Source organism: Callorhinus ursinus, unplaced genomic scaffold (genome assembly GCF_003265705.2).
Source record: "Callorhinus ursinus isolate GAN/ISIS: 27379988/994484 unplaced genomic scaffold, GSC_fseal_2.0 scaffold37, whole genome shotgun sequence".
Lineage (NCBI taxonomy): Eukaryota > Metazoa > Chordata > Mammalia > Carnivora > Otariidae > Callorhinus > Callorhinus ursinus.
In genome coordinates this window covers 14,727,227-14,745,279 of record NW_027397099.1, presented here as the reverse complement: position 1 = coordinate 14,745,279, position 18,053 = coordinate 14,727,227, and the positions used below count along the sequence as shown (strand labels likewise).

At 60.5% G+C, this 18,053-nt stretch overlaps 1 protein-coding gene across 6 annotated transcripts in view; it reads right to left on the bottom strand.

Moving 5' to 3' along the window:
- Nucleotides 1–365: 365 nt before the first annotated feature.
- Nucleotides 366–18,053, bottom strand: part of KIFC3 (kinesin family member C3) — a 38,213-nt gene continuing 20,525 nt past the window's right edge. For 5 of the 6 annotated variants that reach the window (XM_073880229.1, XM_073880232.1, XM_073880230.1 and 2 more), the window contains 16 exons: nt 12,665–12,730; nt 11,952–12,095; nt 11,560–11,799; nt 10,887–11,060; nt 10,129–10,276; nt 9,915–10,045; nt 8,498–8,609; nt 7,034–7,215; nt 5,989–6,093; nt 4,167–4,297; nt 3,502–3,625; nt 3,182–3,311; nt 2,859–3,088; nt 2,523–2,657; nt 1,781–1,889; nt 366–1,009 (listed from right to left, as the gene is read on the bottom strand). In XM_073880229.1, coding sequence (XP_073736330.1) covers nt 984–1,009; nt 1,781–1,889; nt 2,523–2,657; nt 2,859–3,088; nt 3,182–3,311; nt 3,502–3,625; nt 4,167–4,297; nt 5,989–6,093; nt 7,034–7,215; nt 8,498–8,609; nt 9,915–10,045; nt 10,129–10,276; nt 10,887–11,060; nt 11,560–11,799; nt 11,952–12,095; nt 12,665–12,730 — 2,187 coding nt within the window. In that variant the 3' untranslated portion in view covers nt 366–983. Of the gene's footprint in view, nt 1,010–1,185; nt 1,215–1,780; nt 1,890–2,522; nt 2,658–2,858; nt 3,089–3,181; nt 3,312–3,501; nt 3,626–4,166; nt 4,298–5,988; nt 6,094–7,033; nt 7,216–8,497; nt 8,610–9,914; nt 10,046–10,128; nt 10,277–10,886; nt 11,061–11,559; nt 11,800–11,951; nt 12,096–12,664; nt 12,731–18,053 lie in introns of all 6 variants that reach the window. The other variant, XM_025889155.2, reaches the window with a different exon arrangement.

The following is an 18,053-nucleotide window of genomic DNA, read 5'->3' as shown; positions in this document are numbered from 1 at the left end:
ATTCCCCCCCTCCCCCCCCGCCAAGGCTGAGACCAGGTGCAGGCCAGCACAACCCCCATGGCGGGGCGGGGGGCCAGCGGCGGGGAGGTGTCACTGAGCTTTGTGCTTGGGGGTCTTGTAGCACTGCGGGGGGGGGGATGCTCACCTACAGCCAGTTCACTATGGGGCAAGGCCAAGGCCTAGGGCAGGCAGGGGAGCCAGGCCAGGCCAGCCCTGCAGGCTGTGGTTCTCAAGCCAGTTTCCCAGCTATAGGATAGCGTGTTGCTGGGTAGGTCAGTCTGATAAGGGGGGCCGGGGGTTAGGGCTCGTCCCTGTGGTCTGACCAGGGGCTCAGGAGACCAACTCTTGCAGACTGTACTTGTGTAAAAAGGTTTTTTATTTTAACAAGTAAAAATGGCTAAGCTTCCAAAAGTTCTTAAATAGGATTTCAGAAGGGGGAAAACGTCAAGAGGCCAGTGAGCAAGGAGAGAGCCTGGTGCCAGGCCGATGAGGGGAGCAGCAGAATCCCCGCCCACTGGCCTCCCTCCAGCCATAAATACAGCCCAGCCCTCGGCAGGGAAGGCCACGCTCCTATGTACACCTAGGAACACTATATACAAATCGATCACGGGGGCCTGCCTTGGAGGGGAGTGGGGCCAGGGCTGCCCCAGGATGTCCACCAACTGCCCAGATCCCATGGTCCCTGTGCCTCCCGGGGGAGCTCCTCAGCCCACCCGTTACAGACAGGGCCGGGCAGGCTGGGAGAGGCCTGGCCTGCCAGGCAGAGTGGGCCATCCCTGCCCTTCCAGCCCATGCCTTTTGCACCCACAGCCACTGCCAAGAGACACCATTTCCTTCTGACCAGGTTTTCTCATCTCTGAGCAGATACGAGGCAGAAGGGCTGCCTCCACTCCGGCCTGCAGCTCTTGGGCTCCTGGTGTTACAGGAGCAGGCCAGCAAGGCCTCAGGCCCCCGTCCCCGGGCTGGCAGGGGGGCCACGTCCGTCACACAGGCACCGGCCTAGACTTCCCTGCAGGAGGGGGAGAGAGCCTTCGTGAGCCTCGGCATATGCGGACGGGAGGGAGCCAGGCAGAAGCACGCAGACAGCAGGACAGGCCCCGCCCTGAGCAGCCCTCTCCCCGGCACAGCCCTGCAACCCAAGGGGGCCAGGCGGGCGGGGGGCGGGGGGGCTGGCCCCACACTCACCTGGAGACTCTGCAGCCCCAGCCGTCAGGCTGAAATCAAAGCAACAGGTGTCTCACTGGTGGGCTTGCCTGGGGCCAGGACTCCCCGGGACCCTAAGGCCCCTGCCTCCTTGGATCCAGCCCTGGCCAGGCCCCTCTGTGAGTGGGACCACACAGGGGGCTGCGGCTCTGGATTCCAGTCCTGGGGCTGGGCTCACTCCTCACCTGGGACATGGGTGGGCCCTACCCCCCACCCTCCCCAGGAACCAAGGCCCAAGGGCAGGGGTGCCTGGCCTGCTTTGGGAGATGTGTGGCTTGAGCCCAGCCTCAGAGAATTGCATTCTGGGCCCCAAGGGCTGGGTTCCTCCTCACATTACTCCCTCTCCAAGGAGCCTTTGGTTTTCCCATCTGTAAAATGGGCCTAGCGCTGCCTGCCCTAACTACTTCCCAGGGCCAGAGAAGGTTGTAAAACAGGTTCTGCATGAGTTTTTATAAACTTGAAAAGGAAAACAAAAAGTTCATTCAGGCAAGGGCAGTCCGGTGGCTATCCACCCGTTGGGGAGGCTCACCCACCACCCCCCCACACACACACACTGGCCCACTCCCCAAAGGCTCACCCAAGGGCTGCAGCTTCCTCCGCATTGAGCCTGGGCGGCTGGTGGTCCCAGAGCCGGGGGCTGAGTGTGCTCGTGCTGAGGGCTGTGGGGTCTGGCAAGCTGGCTCCCACTGTGGGCAGGGGCAAGCAGGTGGGCGGGGGCCATGCTGCCCTGGCTCCCCACCTCCACCGTGCTCCCCCCACCCCCGTTCCCCTCTCCAGCCTCCTGAAACTGCTCATCTGCAAAATGGGCATGATGAGGATAGCCCCGCCTCAGTTACTGCAAGAATTAACCTGAGATAATGTACGTAAAGAAGGGAATGAGTTACTCCTGAGCACCCGTGTGCCAGCCTGCAGCCCCGCCGATCCCCCCCCCCCCCCCCCAGCCAGCTGAGGACAGCCATGGGTATTTCTGAGGCCAAGAAGTATTGAGACTAAAGAGGCTCCTGGCTGGGACGCCTGGGACGCCCGGGTGGCTCAGTCGGTTAAGCGTCTGCCTTTGGCTCAGGTCATGATCCCAGGGTCCCGGGATCGAGCCCCGCATCGGGCTCCCTGCTCAGCGGGAAGCATGCTTCTCCCTCTTCCCAGCCCTGTGCTCGTGCTCTCTCAAATAAAAAAAAATTGTTAAACAGAGGCTCCTGGGTTCAAGTTCTGGCTCCTCCCCCTCTGGCATCTTCCCTTTGGCCGTTCCCCACCCCAGACCCTCCCTCCTGCCCATGACCTGGACATGCCAGCCCAAGATGCAGCTGTGGTGGTCACCATACCTCCAGATGCTCCTGGCTGGACCAGGACCCGAGCTCTGCCCTGCGGGACCCAGGGCCCAGCTCCACAGAGCGCACCCTCTCAGCAAACTTCAGGGAGTACAGCGTCTCGCTGGTGTTCTTCTCCACGGGGGACACCTAGGGGACACGAGAGCTCACTCCCCACCCAGGCCAGCGGGCCTCCCCCTCAGAACTGGAAGGGGCAGCATGTACATGGACTTTGGAGCTGCTGAAGATCAAGGTCCCTTCCCCGCACCGCCCGGGGTATGTGAGCCACAGGTGAAGGGGGTCCCCGGTTGTGGTGCCGGCCAGCCCGCCTGGCCCGGCGGAGGGCCTCACCTGCACCACCATGAGCGTCTTGCTGTCCCCGCTAAGTGAGTCCTGCAGCAGGTAGGTGAGCTTGGAGTTGCGGAAGGGCACGTGGCCCTGGCGGGAACGCAGGGCAGCAATGACATCCCCCAGGGCTGACAGTGACCTGTTGATATGCTGTGCCTCCCGCAGGCGGCTGCCCTCGGCCCCCGACTTGCCCACGCGCTCCGAGCCCGCCAGGTCCACCAGGTTCAGCTTCCCTGCGGGGAGGGCGCCAGGCCGGTTAAGGCCACCCCTCCGGGTGGGGGCGGGTGCCAGGGGGTGCTGCAGCCGGTGGCCTCGGCCTCACTCACCCGTGGTGCGCAGGCCCGTGCTGCAGTCCACTCCGTGCACCGTCACGATGAGCAGGGCGTGCGAGCGGGAGCTGTGCTCGTTCAGGTTGGTGAACTCCGTCGTGCGGTTAGTGTGGCCAAACTCGAACACCTGGTGGGGAGCGGGGGGGCTCTGGAATCACCCCATCCCCGAGGACCCCTGGGAGGGGGTGGCCCCCAGGCCTGGGGACCTGGCAGAGGCTGCACCAGAAACCCACGCGGCCTGCTCCAGCTCAGCTTGTGGGCGGGGTCTCCCCAGCGCTCTCCTCCCCTGGCCCCGGGCACCCCCCCGAGCCTTGCACCTTGTTGATGTCGTCCACGCTCTGCACCTGGAACTCGGTCAGCCCTGGCACGTACAGCTGCCCACTGCCGTCTGGGCACAGCCGGATCTCCAGCTTCTCCTGGGGCTCCTGCCCCAGCAGGTCCCTGCAGGGACAGGGTAGACGGTCACTCCCTCCTCCCACTCCTGCCTCTGCTTGCACTGCACCCCGCCCCCCCAACCTAGAATGTTCTCCCACCCCATCACACCTTCAGGAAGCCTTCCCTAACCACTGGGCTAAGCCTCTCTCTCCTCTAGCTCTTCCCCTGCACTCAGTCCCCTGAGGGGCAGACAGTGATCCCCAAAGGTCCCGTGCTGGCGCTACTCCTGCCCCCACGGGGCACTGAGCTCTTGTGGGCAGGGCCCCCCAAGTCCCCACTCTCGTTTCTCAGCACCTGGTGTAGCCTGCAGGGAGAGTGGGTAGACTTGGAGGGAAAAGGAGCACCTGGGTCTAATCTGGGTGTCCCAGGTGGACTCAGAGCGAGCCCTCCTCCCCGCTGCCCGCCGGGGTGGGGCAGGGGCCTGGGATCACCCCACTGCTGGGCTGAAGCAGGACATGGGGCCCCGACTTCATCCCGCATGGCTCCACACGGCCCTGAGGGCCACAGAGGTGCCCGGGAGGCCTGTGCCCCGTGCCGGGCCTCCCACCTGAGGACCTCGTTGTAGATCTCGGCCGCGCTGACCGTAATGGTGTACTCCCAGTCCGACGCCTTCTCCTGCACCTCGGAGAAGAGCAGCTGCAGGGCCCGCTGGTTGATGCCGGGGTTCTCAGGGGTCCCCTGGGGGCAGAAGCAAGGCCCCAGTGAGCCAGGCCTCTCCCAGTCCGCAAGGGGTGGGCCGTGCAGATGCTTGTGTGGGGTCTGTGGCCCCCTCCCCCTCTGGTGACCACTCAGGCCAGCCACCCCACCCAAGGCTTCCACCTGCCTCCTGGTCTGCCCCCCAAACATCCTGTCCTAGCTGCAAGCAACGTCACCCCCTTGGGCCTCAGTTTCCCCCACTTTCCATGGCACTGCCCTACCAGAACTAGCCTGAGGCTCAGAGCAGAGGCCTGGGTTATGTGCTGGTGCGGGCCTGCAACACTAGGGCTGCTGAGCGCCAGCTGCATACTTGCTCCTGGGGGGCCCCCTGGGAGGGGGCACTGGGAACCTACGATCTCCCTGCCACCACCCAGAGGGTGGCTCGTGTCAGGGAGGCCATGAGCTAGGCTCCGTGGGTGGTGGGAGGCAAAGGCAGGGCCGCAAGTGCGCTGGGGCCAGATGGGCTGGCCAGCCCTTCTAGAAAGAAACCTGGAGTACTCACCTGAGCTGTCACCTCACCTTACGTATCACCCCTCACCCCCTTCCACTTCTGTGGCTCGGCCTCCTTGCCTCCGGCCTTGTGGCCTCAGCCCTGCTGATCCCCATGCCTGGAATGCCCTTCCCCACACGCCCCCATGGCTGGCTCCAATGTCACTTCCTCGGGCAGGTGGCTTCATCTCCTCTCCAAAGGCCTGATCCCTCCCTCACAGCTGATTCCTCATACTCGGCTTTAAGTTTCCTCCCTGGCACCTGACAGAACACAGCCTGATTTGTCGTGGGCACTGCTGTCTCCCCACTGGCAGGCTGGCTCCGTGGGAGGGCAGACACTCTGTGGTCACAGCGGTGCCCAGCCCCCAAACAGCGCCCCGTGTACGTGGGCCTCAGTAGGTATTGTTGGAGGAGGGATGCTCCTGGGGGTCATCCCAAGAGAGTTAGGAGTCCACCCCTCCCTCCTCCCCCCCACCACCTTGCTTGGCCTGCCCCCTGCTAACCAGTCTCATCAATCCCAGAACTAGGGCAAAAGCAGGGTCCAGACTGGGAAGAAAGAGCCACCACGGCAGCCTCCCCGACAGGTGCCCTGTCCAGACACTGGGACACCTGTCCTCACTCCCTCGCAGAGAGCCCCACAGCACCCCCTCAAGAGCTGCGGAAATGCTAACAAACCAGAGACAGCCCCGGACACCACCTTCCATTTTTATCTACAGTTGAGATGCTCCCTCCTCTCAATGCTCTCTCTCCCGCCACTCTGCACGGAGCGGCCACAGACCGGGAGATGAGGCCCGGCCCTGGCCCTGGGAGCAGACTGCCCTCATTCATCCTAACGCCCCAGGGCCCAGCACAGGGCAGCTATACAGCAGGAGCCCAATTAATGTGTGGAGGCAAAATGAAAGCCCGTCCTGAGAAACATACAGGTGGTCTGGCCTCGACTCGGACCTCAGGCGGAGATCCCTGTGACGCCAGAGTTTGCGGGCAGCGCACGTGCCCCGCCCCATGCCCACTGGGACCGTCTCGGGCCCTCCTGGGCGAGGTGCCCCTCTTCAGGCCTGGTGCCTCGGGGCTAACACAGACGGCTCCCAGCTCTGCTCCCGTACCGCCGGAACCCCGAAGGCATGAGGGCAGCAAGGGGGCGGTCCTCGCCGGTGGCACCCCTGCCCCCTGTGGCAGGTACCCACCTCCATCGTGTACGTCTTGCCGGCACCCGTCTGGCCGTAGGCGAAGATACAGACGTTGAAGCCGTCGATGCAGGAGGTGATCAGGGCTTGCACCTCCTGGAACACCTGTGGAGCGGACGTGGGGTGGAGATAGCAAGCCCCCCCGTGGGCCCCCCACCAGCTCTAGGTCCTGCCACCTCCCCCGAGTTCTCTCCTTCAGCAGTTAATACAGCGCGTATCGTTACTGGCAAAAGCCGCTCCCCGTGGAAGAATTTGTGACTAATGGGTCACTTACAACAGACCTCGGTGGGCAATCGGTGCCAAGACTGAAGGGATGACAGGGCAGTATGCCCTGCCCACCAGCGCCTGAGGAAGGGCTGCCCGGCCCTGGAGCTCAGGGACCCCACCTCTAGCTTCTCCCATGCTAAGGGAGAGCTCGGCAAAATGAAGGCGGAGGCCAGCATGGGTCTGGCGCCTCCTGCAGCCTGTCTGCCCGCCAGCAGACAGAGGACGGGGCCAAGGTGAAGCCAAGCACAGGGACAGGAGGGGACAGGCCTGGCCGATCAGCCCTGGCAGAGAGGAGAGAAGAACGCGGCTGAGACCACGTGGCTCTGACGGGCTGAGGGCTCCGCAGGGCAGCGGGGGAATCCTAGGAAGACCCGTGGGACTGAGCCCTGTGCTCCCGGCTGGAGAAGCAACGCTCCCCAGGTCAGGTGGGTGGGAGGGGCTGAGTGTAGGAGGGGCTCCGCGGGTGGGAGGGGCCCTGTGGGTGGGCATGGGCACGTGGGTGGGAGGGGCCCCAATAGTGGGTGGGGCTGTAAGGGTGGGAGGAACGGTGTAGGTGCCATAGGCTGTTCTTGACTCTCTGCCCTGCAGAGGCTTCGCAGCCTGTCTTAGCTTCCCACTCTCCTCTCCTCCAGTGGAAGAAGCGAGGCATCCCAGCACCCCAAGCTTCTCCATCCTGTCTCTCGCACTCTTACATTTCTTTCTGTCCATGCCCCCATCACCTCTATGTGTACCCCCCCCTTCCACGGCTCTGTCCATATCCCCACAGGGCCACACTCACGTCCTGCTGTGAGGCCCGCGGGGAGAAGACCTTGTCCAGCTCAAAGGATACAGGCTTTCCTTTGTGCAGCAGGTGGATGACGGAGTCGTCGTCGGCATCGAAGGTCACAGCATTGGTCGCATCAGGTCCTTCCCCGTCCTCTTTGGTGACTGGCCGGACACGAGCAATCACCCGGATGTTCCCTGGATTGTGTGGGGAGGATAGAAAGGTACGTACAGGCTGGGTCAAGATCAGACTGCCTCCCCACTGGCATCCTTTGGTGTCCTGGGCAGCCTGGTGACTCAGGAAGCCCTAGCCTTCTGAGCAAGGCCGCCCACAACGCTGTTATCAGTCACTCACACTATCATGAATTCATGTATCAGTACACTTTCTTCCTGAGCAAACTGGCTGAGAGTGGGAGCTTCCCGTTGGGGAAGGGAGGAAAGGTCAATTGTGGGGCTCAGGCACTGCACCCAGTCCAGGTGGGATACCAAATGGACACTGTATCTCTGGACTTCAGTTTCCTCTATACGGTGAGGGGCGTGGGTCCCAGTAAGCCAAGAGACTTGTTCTGTCATGCCAGAAGGGCTTCGCGGACGCCCAGACAGGGCTTGGGAATCAGTTCGCAAAGAGAACCAGACAGCAGGTGGACGAGCAGCACATGGAATGGGGGCGGGCAACAAGGTAGCTCTGGGGGGCCTGGGGGCGCAGACTGTGCCATCCCCTCGCTTCAAGCCCTTCCACAGGATCTCAGTGCTCCAAGAATGAAGAACAAACTCCCCACGACAGCCAGCATGCCCCTACCTTCCCCTTCACCTGTACACTGCAACCTCACTATCCAGGCCCCAGCTGCGGCTTCACTTCCTCTAGGAAGCCCTGCAACAACCCCCACTGTCAGACACCGAGGGGCTCTTAGAGCCCCTCCCCTGCCCCAGTAACAGGGGCAGTGTCGGGGTTCTCCGGGTGATTACAGATCGCTGTCTGTTCCCCCAGCTGCAGTGAGCATTGTGAGGGCAGCAACAGCACCTGTGGGCCCATGGCCATGTCTCAATGTCTGGAACAGCACCGGCACGAGCAGCGCCCCCCCTAGCCCTTTGTGCCGTGAACAGGCACAAGCCCCACCAGGCCCTCGGTCAGAACAAGTGGCCATCCAGCCCCCCCACCACCACCCAGGGCTTCCCTGCCCCCGCCGGGGCCTGGGGGTGGCCTGCCACGGGCACTGGGGTGAGGGCTTCAGAGTTGGACCGATCCAAGTTCAGATCCAGGGTGGACCACCTGGTAGCCGTGCGCATTGGAGCCAGCTCCCTGACTTCTGTGGGCCCGGGTTTCCCGATCTACAGAGAGTGGGAGCTACAGTAGCCCCTTAGCGACAGGGTGCAGGCTCCAAGGCGTGGCCCTAGGCTGGGGGGGGGGGAGGGCAGCATCAGCTCAGAGCCAGGTCGGGACTCTGTGCCGGGGCGCCCCCAGCCTCCCCGCGGCCATTACCTTTCAGCCGCACGAGCTCATTGTGGCACTTCTTACGCAGCTGCAGCTCCCGGCGGTACTTGCGCAGGAGCTCCTGGTTGTTGCTGTTGACCTCCTCAATGGCCTGGCCGATCTGGCAGGGGGGTGCACAGCGCTGTCGGGGGCTGGCTCCGCCAACTGGGGTTAGCATGCTGCCTGCACCCCCCCCCCCCCCCCCCCTCCCCTGGGCTGAGTGCTTGATGTGTGCTGTCACATGTCAGCTCCTTCAAACAGCCCCTGTGGGGAGGTACGGCCGCCAGGCCCATTTCACAAAGGAATAAACTGAGCCTCAGAGAGACTAAGCCAGTGGCTCAAGGTTGCCCTAACAAAGCAAACAGCCAGACTCTGCCCTCACTCCCCAGGACTAGCACCTGACTATAATATGATTCAGCCGGAACCAAATTCCAGCTCTACCCCTGAGCAGCTGGGGGACCCAAGGCAACTAGTTCCGTCATCACATCTCATTTTTCTCATCTGTAAAATGGGAATAACACCATCTGGTCTGTGGATCGGCAGCACCTGGGCGGTAACGATCTCCAAGTCATACTTCATAGAGGAAAGCAGCAAAATGCAGACCACAAATGCAGATGCTCCCCTCTGTTGGGTAGAAGGGAAGTGTGTCTCTGCACCCCAAATACATCCACAGGCTTCAGGAGCTCAGAACGCCCGGGGCGGGGGGCCCTGACAGACACCGCCTCTGGGGAGCGCGGGCCAGGGCGGCAGAGAGGGTCCCCTTCCTTTTCATCTGATGCCCTTGTGCACAGCTTGAACTTTCTACTATGTCCATGTGTTGTTGACATAATTTTTCTACAGAAAAAGAACGATTTTCTATTCCTGAAATACATCAGTCTCTCTACCCTGCAGGGCCGTGGTACCGATTCAAGGAGCTGACAGCTATAAAAGGCTTAGCATGTAGGAGGCACTTCAGAGAGGCTGGCTATTCTCATGCTGTACAAGTACGACTTAAGAAAATTAAAACTGATGTAAGAATATATGCAGCACGTTTAAAATACAAGGATATATGTTGCATGCTTGGTTTAAAAAGTCATAGTAAGGGCGCCTGGGTGCCTCAGTCGGTTAAGCGCCTGACTCTTGATTTCGGCTCAGGTCATGATCTCAGGGTTGTGAGATCGAGCCCCGTGTTGGGCTCTGCTCTGGGCATGGAGCCTGCTTAAGATTGTCCCTCTGCCCCTCCTCCCCCCAACTCTAAAAAAATAAAATAGAAAATAGTCATAAAAGAAATACTGAAATACCTGCCCCGACCAGTCTGTTTTTCAGTCTGTGTGAGTGGGGGGAGGAGAGCTGTTGCCTGGAGGCTTTGCTGCAGTTTGGAATGGAGCCCTGGGCTCCAGGGCCTCTCTGAGCCTTCCCTGTCCGCTCAGCCACGCGCTGCACTCACCTCGGCCTTGACACTCTTGAGGGCCTCCTGCAGGAGCAGGGGGAAGCCGCGCACCTGCCGCTTGAGCCCATTGTAGTCGTTGGTGAGGGTCCGCAGCGCTGGCTGCAGCGTCAGCAGGTTGGTCCGGACCCCTTGGGGGACATTAGAGGTGTAAGGTGGACAGGGTGAGGGGCTGCAGCAGGGGGAGAGGGCAGGGCCCAGCCGGCCGGCTCACCTGCCAGGTTCTCGTGCACAGCCTTCATCTCTACCTGGGCTCTGGCAAAGGCCTCCTCGATGGCCCGGTTCTTGTCTTCCTCCAGGGACTGCATCTCCTCCAGCATCTGCCCGTGCGCCCGCTCCAGCTCTGACTCGTACATGGCGATCTGATGGCCCAGGCCAGAGCCTCAGAGTGGGGCTCGGGAGGCAGGGGGGTGGGTGCCAGAAAGAAGGCCCGCGCCTTACCCCACACACGCATGTGAGCGAACGGTGCCCCCCACACGTCGGCACACACACACACACGGGAGGGGGCAGATGGCCATCTCGCTCCCGGCAAGGTCTGTGAGCTCCATGCAGCTCCTTCCTTCATCAGCCCCAGCACCCGCCTGGTGTCCTGGCACACAACTGGTGCACAAGCCACAGGCCCCAGGAGAGCAGGGGAGAACACTTGTTATAATAGTGACCAGGGCCCCTTTCCGAGAACGCGTGTGCTGGGCCCTGTGTGAGGAGACTCGGGATTATGTCCCTGGGCACACGCGGGAGGTGCGTTCTGCGAGCACACCGGTTTACAGATGAGGAAACAGAGACGCAGACAAAGCCTGCCCTGGTCACACAGGCAGCAGGGAGAGAAGGGCCTGGAACCCAGGTCCGTGGGCCCCCTGCGTGCTGACCCGCTGCCCCGTGCCGACGCCACCTCTGTGGGGCCCCCCGGCACCCTCCCACTCCGGTGCCGCCGCCCCCCCCTCCCCGCGCCTCGACCCCCGGCGGCCTGTGCACCTGCGCCCGGAGCTGCGCCGTCAGCTGGTGTGAGCTCTGCAGCTGCTGCTCCATCTCCTTCAGCACCTGCCTCTGCATGGCCACCTGCTCCTGCAGGTGCTGGTTCCGGGCCTGGGACTCGCTGAGGGCCTGCTTGGCCTTGGACGACTCCACCTCCACGGTCCTGATGACGTACTGTGGGGGGGGGGGCAGGCGCGTGGAGGTGCGAGGGTGCAGCTGGCCGCGGCAGGGGACCCTCAGGGACATCCCACCCAGAGCGCCCAGAAAAAAACTGGAGGAGCTTCAAGGTCCTGGCTTTCCAGGGCGCTGCAGGGCCTCTGGGAATCCTGTCATTTCAGTAAGCCCACCAAGAGCCTGGCTGCGGCCCCAGCCGGGGCACAGAATGGACAAGAAGGGCCAAGACAAGGGCAGAATCTCGCGATGCCCCACACCCATGGCCGGCAGGCGTGGGCACCTCAAGCCTCGGGCGCCGGATGGCCGCCTACTATGTGTCTGGCCCCAGACAGCAAGAAGGGGGAGGAGGGGCAAGACTGAGCCCAGACCTGGGACGATTCCTCCAACCACTCGCCCTTACTCATTCACCAAGACAAGCCCCCTGCTTGGCGCGGCCCCGCCCTGGGCGCCAGGGCCAAGAGGGCAAGAGCCCTGCTCCTGGCCACTGCCGGAGGCTCACCTTGATGGGCGGCGACTGGGCCCGCAGGCTGGCAATGGTCTCGTGGCTGTCCCGCAGGCGCCGGCTCAGCCGCTCCTCCTCCTGCGCCTTCTCGGCCAGGCAGTCCTTGAGCCGCAGCTCGACCTCGGCCAGCCGGTCGGTCTTCTGCTGCACCTCCAGGTTCAGCTCGGACAGCATGCCCTTGTTCTCGGCCACCTCCAGTTGTAGTTGCGACAGCTTGTCCCGGAGCTGGGCGCTCTCCTGCAGGCAGGCGGTGGGGGGGGCGGGACAAGGGTGCCGCAGACAGAGGGAAGGACAGACAGACGAGCAGGCAGGGGTCACTGCGAGGAACCGGGGCCACCGTTCGGGACCCAGCCCTCCGGGAGCAGCTGGGGCCGGGCCGGCACACTCACCTGGCTGTGCTCACAGCCCGCGCAGGGGGCCGCCGCCTTGGCGCGCAGCTCGTGCACCTCGGCCTCGAAGCGCCGCATCTCCTGCCTCAGCCGCTCATTCTCCACCACCAGCAGGTCGCGGTGCTTCTCCAAGTCCGTGCCCCCCTGCAGAGAGCCAGGGCCCCGGGGGCGCATGTGGCCAGGGCAGACCGGGGAAGCAAAGAGCAGGGAGGCGGAGCGGCGACAAGGGGCAGGGGCGAGAGGAGGAGAGGTGGAGAGAGAGGAGAGAAGGAAAAAGAAAGGCGGGCGACGGAGGGAAGAGAGCAGGAGCTCAAGGCGGACAGAAGGCAAAGACAGAGGGGAGAAGGGGCGCCGGAGGGACGGCCTTCACCCGCCCCTCTCATTCTAGTTTCCTGAGTGTGAAAGTAACACGAAGGTCGTATTTATACACAGAGTTCACACTCCTATTTTACATCAGCAGACGAGAATTAACCTCCCTCCCTTTGGGGGTCACATGGCCTCTGAGGGCCTAGTGAGTGGTGACAAGTATTTGGGGAGCATCTCCCCGGCTGAATGGCAGTCTGCTGGGCGTATATGCGGCGCCCACTTGGGCTGGACATGAGGGCTCTGGAGAGATGGGTCCCACACCCCATCTGGCAGGGTCAGTCTGCACAAGGCCGGGTCAGCACCCCCCCCAACTGGCCCCACCTTAGGACGTCAGTGTCGAGCCTCACCAGCTCTGATCGAAGGCGGCTCACTTCCTGGGCCTGGCTAATGAGCTTCTCCTTCAGGTTTTCCACCTGCCGGCACAAAGCCACGGTCACGGTGAGCCTCGTCCCTCACCTCCAGCCGCACCCAAGCCTGATCTCTCAGCCCCGGCCCTCCCTGTGTTCAAGCTTCAGGGCACCTGGGACTCCAGGTGAGAGACACCCGCCCCGTGCCAACAGCCTTCAGCACCCTCACCCGCCGCAAGACCCAGGTAGCCTGGGCTCTCGGGAAAGTGGGGAGCAAGCACAGCAGAGGAGACCCCTGCACCACTCTGAACCCACGCCAGACTCGGGAGGCCGACCCTCAGGACCCCTGTCTTGCACCGGCCCTTGCCGTGGCCTGTGTCTACTTACATATTTGTAATTTTATATTCTTTTCCTTAAAAGAATTGTATAAAGTTGACGCTGCAAAACCTAGATTGGTCTTTGCCTAGACCCTAGATTCTTCCATTCAAGGGGTTCTTGGCAAGTCAGCCTGTGGAGACAGGTCTACCAGTGACCAGGGCGCATCTCAGACCTGTGTCCCCCCACCCCCACCCCCAGCTCCCAGTCTGCCTTGCTGGAGAGCTAGGGCCAGCAGAGAAAGGGGTGTGCACCCCATCAGGACGCAGGGGTGGCCTGGCTCAGCCGGACCCCGGAGCAGGGGAAGCCACCACGATGCCAACTCTGAGAACACACATCCCAGGACAGTGGCCCTGCCCCAGAGCTGTCCTCCAGCTGGCCGCCCTCCCTGCTGGCCCCAGACCCTGATTCTGCAACAGCTCCCCTCAGGGAACCTCTCGGGAAGTAACCCAAAAATCGGCCGAAGACTTTGGCACCACCCGTGTTCCTCCGTGCATGTTTGGGGGTCTTCTCGCGGAACATCTTGTGATGCCCGTACCTGACTGCACCTCACCTTGAGAAGGCCCAGTGAGAGTCAGACTCCCTCTGTGGGGGGCTAGGAGGTGGGTTTTACCCAAGCAGGCCACGAAGCCCTGGGTTCTTATTACCAAGCGACAGCTGACCAAGTCTGCTGCCTGCAGGGGCCGGGCCAGCCAGGTAAGGCAGGTGAGGGGCAGCGCAGGTCCCCCCGGAGGAGGCAGCCATGGCCGGGCACACCCAGGCGCACATCTCCAAACTTCTGACCTTTCAGCAGAGGCCAGATGTTGGGATGCTGGGGTGTGTCGCAGCTCCCCATTTTACATGGCTGGGATGTCATCCGAGGTCTGTGGGGCACGCTCGGTCTCCTGGGGTGGGAGAGGGTGGTCTCTGCTCCTCTGAGCCAGCCGGTGGGGGGAGGAAACGGAGCGACAGACCAGGCCTGCGCCACTCCAGCGTCCCCTTCCGTTGAGAGCCTGGCGTGAGCAGCGCTCCATTCCTCCTGCCTCTGAGCCCAGTGAGCGAGGGACAGCTCGCAGAAGGCAGCGGGTTATTCCTTAGCCGTGAAGCTGGGAGTAACCTCGATACCGAGCGTTAGGGGAATGGTTAAGTAAGTCGCGGCAAGTGCTCACGCAGACTGCTATGGTTCCGGCTGTGTCTGTCACAAGTTTTAAGTGACCTGGAGGAAGACTCCTCAACATACTAAGTCAAAAATCCCAAAACAAAATTGTGAATGCAACACCACAAAGCGGGGGTCTCTGGACTGTAGAATTATGCCCGACAAATTCCTTGTGCTTTCAGGCAATTTTTAAGTCTCAAATAATATGCATTCCTCTCACACTCCGCCATCCTGAAATAGGTGGGTCTACCTCCCTTTGAAAGGTTGGGGTGCCCCCGCCCCCCTGCTTCCTTCCCTCGGAAATCACCCTGGGAAGACCCACTTGCACTGAGCAGGTGCCCCAGACAGGCTGCTTCCTCAGCCTGGGTGTGCTCTGACCTCGCTTGTCCCTAATGCCACTGGCCCGCAGGCCCGGATGCACGAAAGCGGGGTTTTCCAGTGCTCCCTCGGGGGGTCAGGATGCCCACCTGCAGCCCAGGCTCCGGCTCCCTTCTTGCATCACAATCAGGACTCTGGGTGCTCCCGGGCTCTGCCTGGAACCTCTGAGGGGTGCCCCAAAAGGCTGGGGGCGTGGGTGGGCGGTCGAGCAAGAGGCTGTAAAAGGCTCTTCGTCAGAGGTGTCAGTCATCTCCTGGCTTGTCTTGGACAGTGGGGGGGGACACAGGCCACCAACACCACAGGGTGGCCCGGCAGGCCAGCTCCATTCGGGGCTGGGGAATGAGAATGTGTGCTGCTCGGGCGCAGGACGGCTGCCCTCCACCCAGAGGGCTCTGCTTCAGGAGCGGTGAGGGCAGCAAGTGGGGTGCTGGGGGTGAACTGGACCGGAGAGCAAGGCCTCCCAGGGGAGAGGGCCCCTGTAAGCATCCCTTCACACACCCTCCCCAGCTCTGAGTCAGTGGCGTGCTTACATCTGGAGGCGAGGCGGGGAGGGACCTTCTCTATTACCCCTCAGACACCCCGGCCCCAACAGGCGACCGGCACACAGTAGATACTCAATAAACACGTGAAGTAACAGAAGAGGAGCAGCGCGCACACTCCCGAGGGCGGAGAGCCAGGCCAAAGGAGAAGCAGGCTCCCGGCGGCCTGCCGGTGTCAACCCCAGGGCTGAGGAAGGGGCCAGGCTGCGTTTGTGCAACATCCCTGCCCCGGCCCAGGCTCCCCGGCAGCCAGAGAAACTGGGTCACGGGCCTGGGGCAGAGGGCCTCAGTGGGAGCAGGGAGCGGGGGGCCGGGGCCTGTCTGGCCCAAAGCCGCATTCACATCTCTCAGCAGAAGCAGGCTCCGAAGAGGGTGGGGCCGCCCCGCCCAGGTCTGTGTTCTCAGCTGTCCGCGCCCATCAGCAGAGACAACCTGCTGGCCCATCAGCAGAGACAACCTGCTGGCGACCTCCCCACCTCCCACCAGGCCCGGCTCATGGGCACTGACTGTCTTCTGCGGAAAAGACAGCTCTCCCAATGGCAAGACCAAGGCATGGCTGAGCTGAAAAGGCAAGAGGTCCTGGGACCCAGAACACCCCAAGGAAACAGAGGCCAGAGGGGCAGCCTTGGGAAGCACCCCATCCTGTCCCCACACATGCACCCTCAAAGGACACCTGACTCGTGGCCACATGAACACTGACTGTGCCGATCTGGCCCCATCCACCCTGCCCTGCCCACTGCCAAGTTTGCACCTTCGAGTCCTTCTGCCACTGAGGGGCAGTTGAGCACATGGGTTCTCGGGCCAGACTGCCCAGCTTTCTTTTTCTTTCTTTCTTTTCTTTTTTAGAAAAGTAAAATATTTTATTTTGTATTTATAATTTATAAATCTCCCAAAGTTTCCAAATATTTGCCATCTATCTATCATCTATCTATGTTTATTTTTTATTACGTTATGTGAATCACCATACAGTACATCATTAGTTTTTGATGTAGTGTTCCATGATTCATTGTTTGTGCATAACACCCAGTGCTCCATGCAGAACGTGCCCTCTTTAATACCCGTCACCAGGCTAACCCATCCCCCTACCCCCTCCGCTCTAGAACCCTCAGTTTGTTTCTCAGAGTCCATCGTCTCTCATGGTTCGTCTCCCCCTCCGATTTCCCCCCCTTCATTCTTCCCCTCCTGCTATCTCTTTTTTTTTTTTAACATATAATGTATTATTTGTTTCAGAGGTACAGATCTGTGATTCATCAGTCTTGCACAATTCACAGCGCTCACCATAGCACATACCCTCCCCAATGTCTATCACCCAGCCAGCCCGCCCCTCCCACCCCCCACCACTCCAGCAACCCTCGGTTTGTTTCCTGACATTAAGAATTTCTCATATCAGTGAGGTCATATGATACATGTCTTTCTCTGATTGACTTATTTTGCTCAGCATAACACCCTCCAGTTCCAGTTTTCTAATACAGACATCAGCCTAACCCCTGGATAACCTTGGAGAAGTCTCCACATGGCTGTGCCTCTTGCTTTCCTCATTGGGATAGGGTAACAAGGCTACCCCTGGGAGGATGTCTGGAGGATTAAGTGAGATTAAATGAGATAATACAGGTAAAGCACTTAATGAGTTCTATTGTTAGTATGAAGGCCCCTGAAGGCAGTATTTGTCTCTCGTGAGGGTGCCTAGGACAGTGCCTGGTACACAGCAGGTGCTCAGTAAACGCATGTAGAAAGAATGTTAAATGCATTCTTTTGCATTTAGGGGCCAGGCCGAGCAGAGTCTCTGAGTGAGGCTGTCAGGCAGGGCCTGGGGCAGGAGGGGTGCCGGAGGCCGGGGCACCACAGGAGAGTCAGAGGAAGGACGCTCGCTTCTGCCAAGGGCAGGAGCTGCTCCGAGCCTCCAGGCAGTGGATGCCACATGGGAATGGCAGCCCAGAGATGCCACATCTTCCAGTATTTTCTGACAAAATAGGAGGTCCAGATTTTTATGTGAACTTAACTCAAGTTTAAAAATTCACAGCTAGGGCGCCTGGGTGGCTCAGTTGGTTAAGCGTCGGCCTTCCGCTCAGGTCATGATCCCAGGGTCCTGGGATCGAGCCCAGCATCGGGCTCCCTGCTCAGCAAGGAGTCTGCTTCTCCCTCTGCCTCTTCTCTCTGCTTGTGCTCTCTCTTGCTCTCTCAACTAAATGAATAAAATCTTAAAAAAAATAAAAATAAAAACTGACAACGAATCTGATTACTAAAAAAGCAGGCCAGTTAGAACTAATAAACAAACTCAGCTGAGTCACAGGATACGAAATCAACATGTAAAAAACAGCTGTTCTTCAGGATGCCTGTGCGGGCTCAGTCGGTTAAGTGTCCGACTCTCGGTTTTGGCTCAGGTCATGATCTCAGGGTCATGAGATCGAGCCCTGTGTCAGGCTCTGTGCTCAGCACAGAGTCTGCTTGTCCCTCTCTGTTCTCCTCTGCTTCTCTCCCCACGCTCCCTCTCTGAAATAAATAAAATCTTTAAAAAATTGGGGAGGCACCTGGGTGGCTCAGTCTGTTAAGCGTCTGCCTCTGGCTCAGGTCATGATCCCAGGGTCCTGGGACCAAGCCCCACACGGGGCTCCTTGCTCAGCAGGGAGCCTGCTTCTCCCTCTCCCTTTACCTGCTGCTCCCCCTGCTTGTGTGCTCTCTTTCTCTCTCCCCCTGTCGAATAAATAAAACCTTTAAAAAAAAATTTTTTTTTTAAATCAGTTGTGCTTCTACACACTAACAATGAACAATCCAAAAAGGGAATTTAGGAAATAATTCCATGTACAATAGCATCAGAAAGAATAAAATAGGAATAAACTTAATCAAGGAGACAAAAGATCTGTATATTGAAAACTATAAAATGTTGCTGGAATCAATTAAAGAAGACACTGATAAATGAAAAGACATCCCAGGGTGTCTCGGTGGCTCAGCGTCTGCCTTCGGC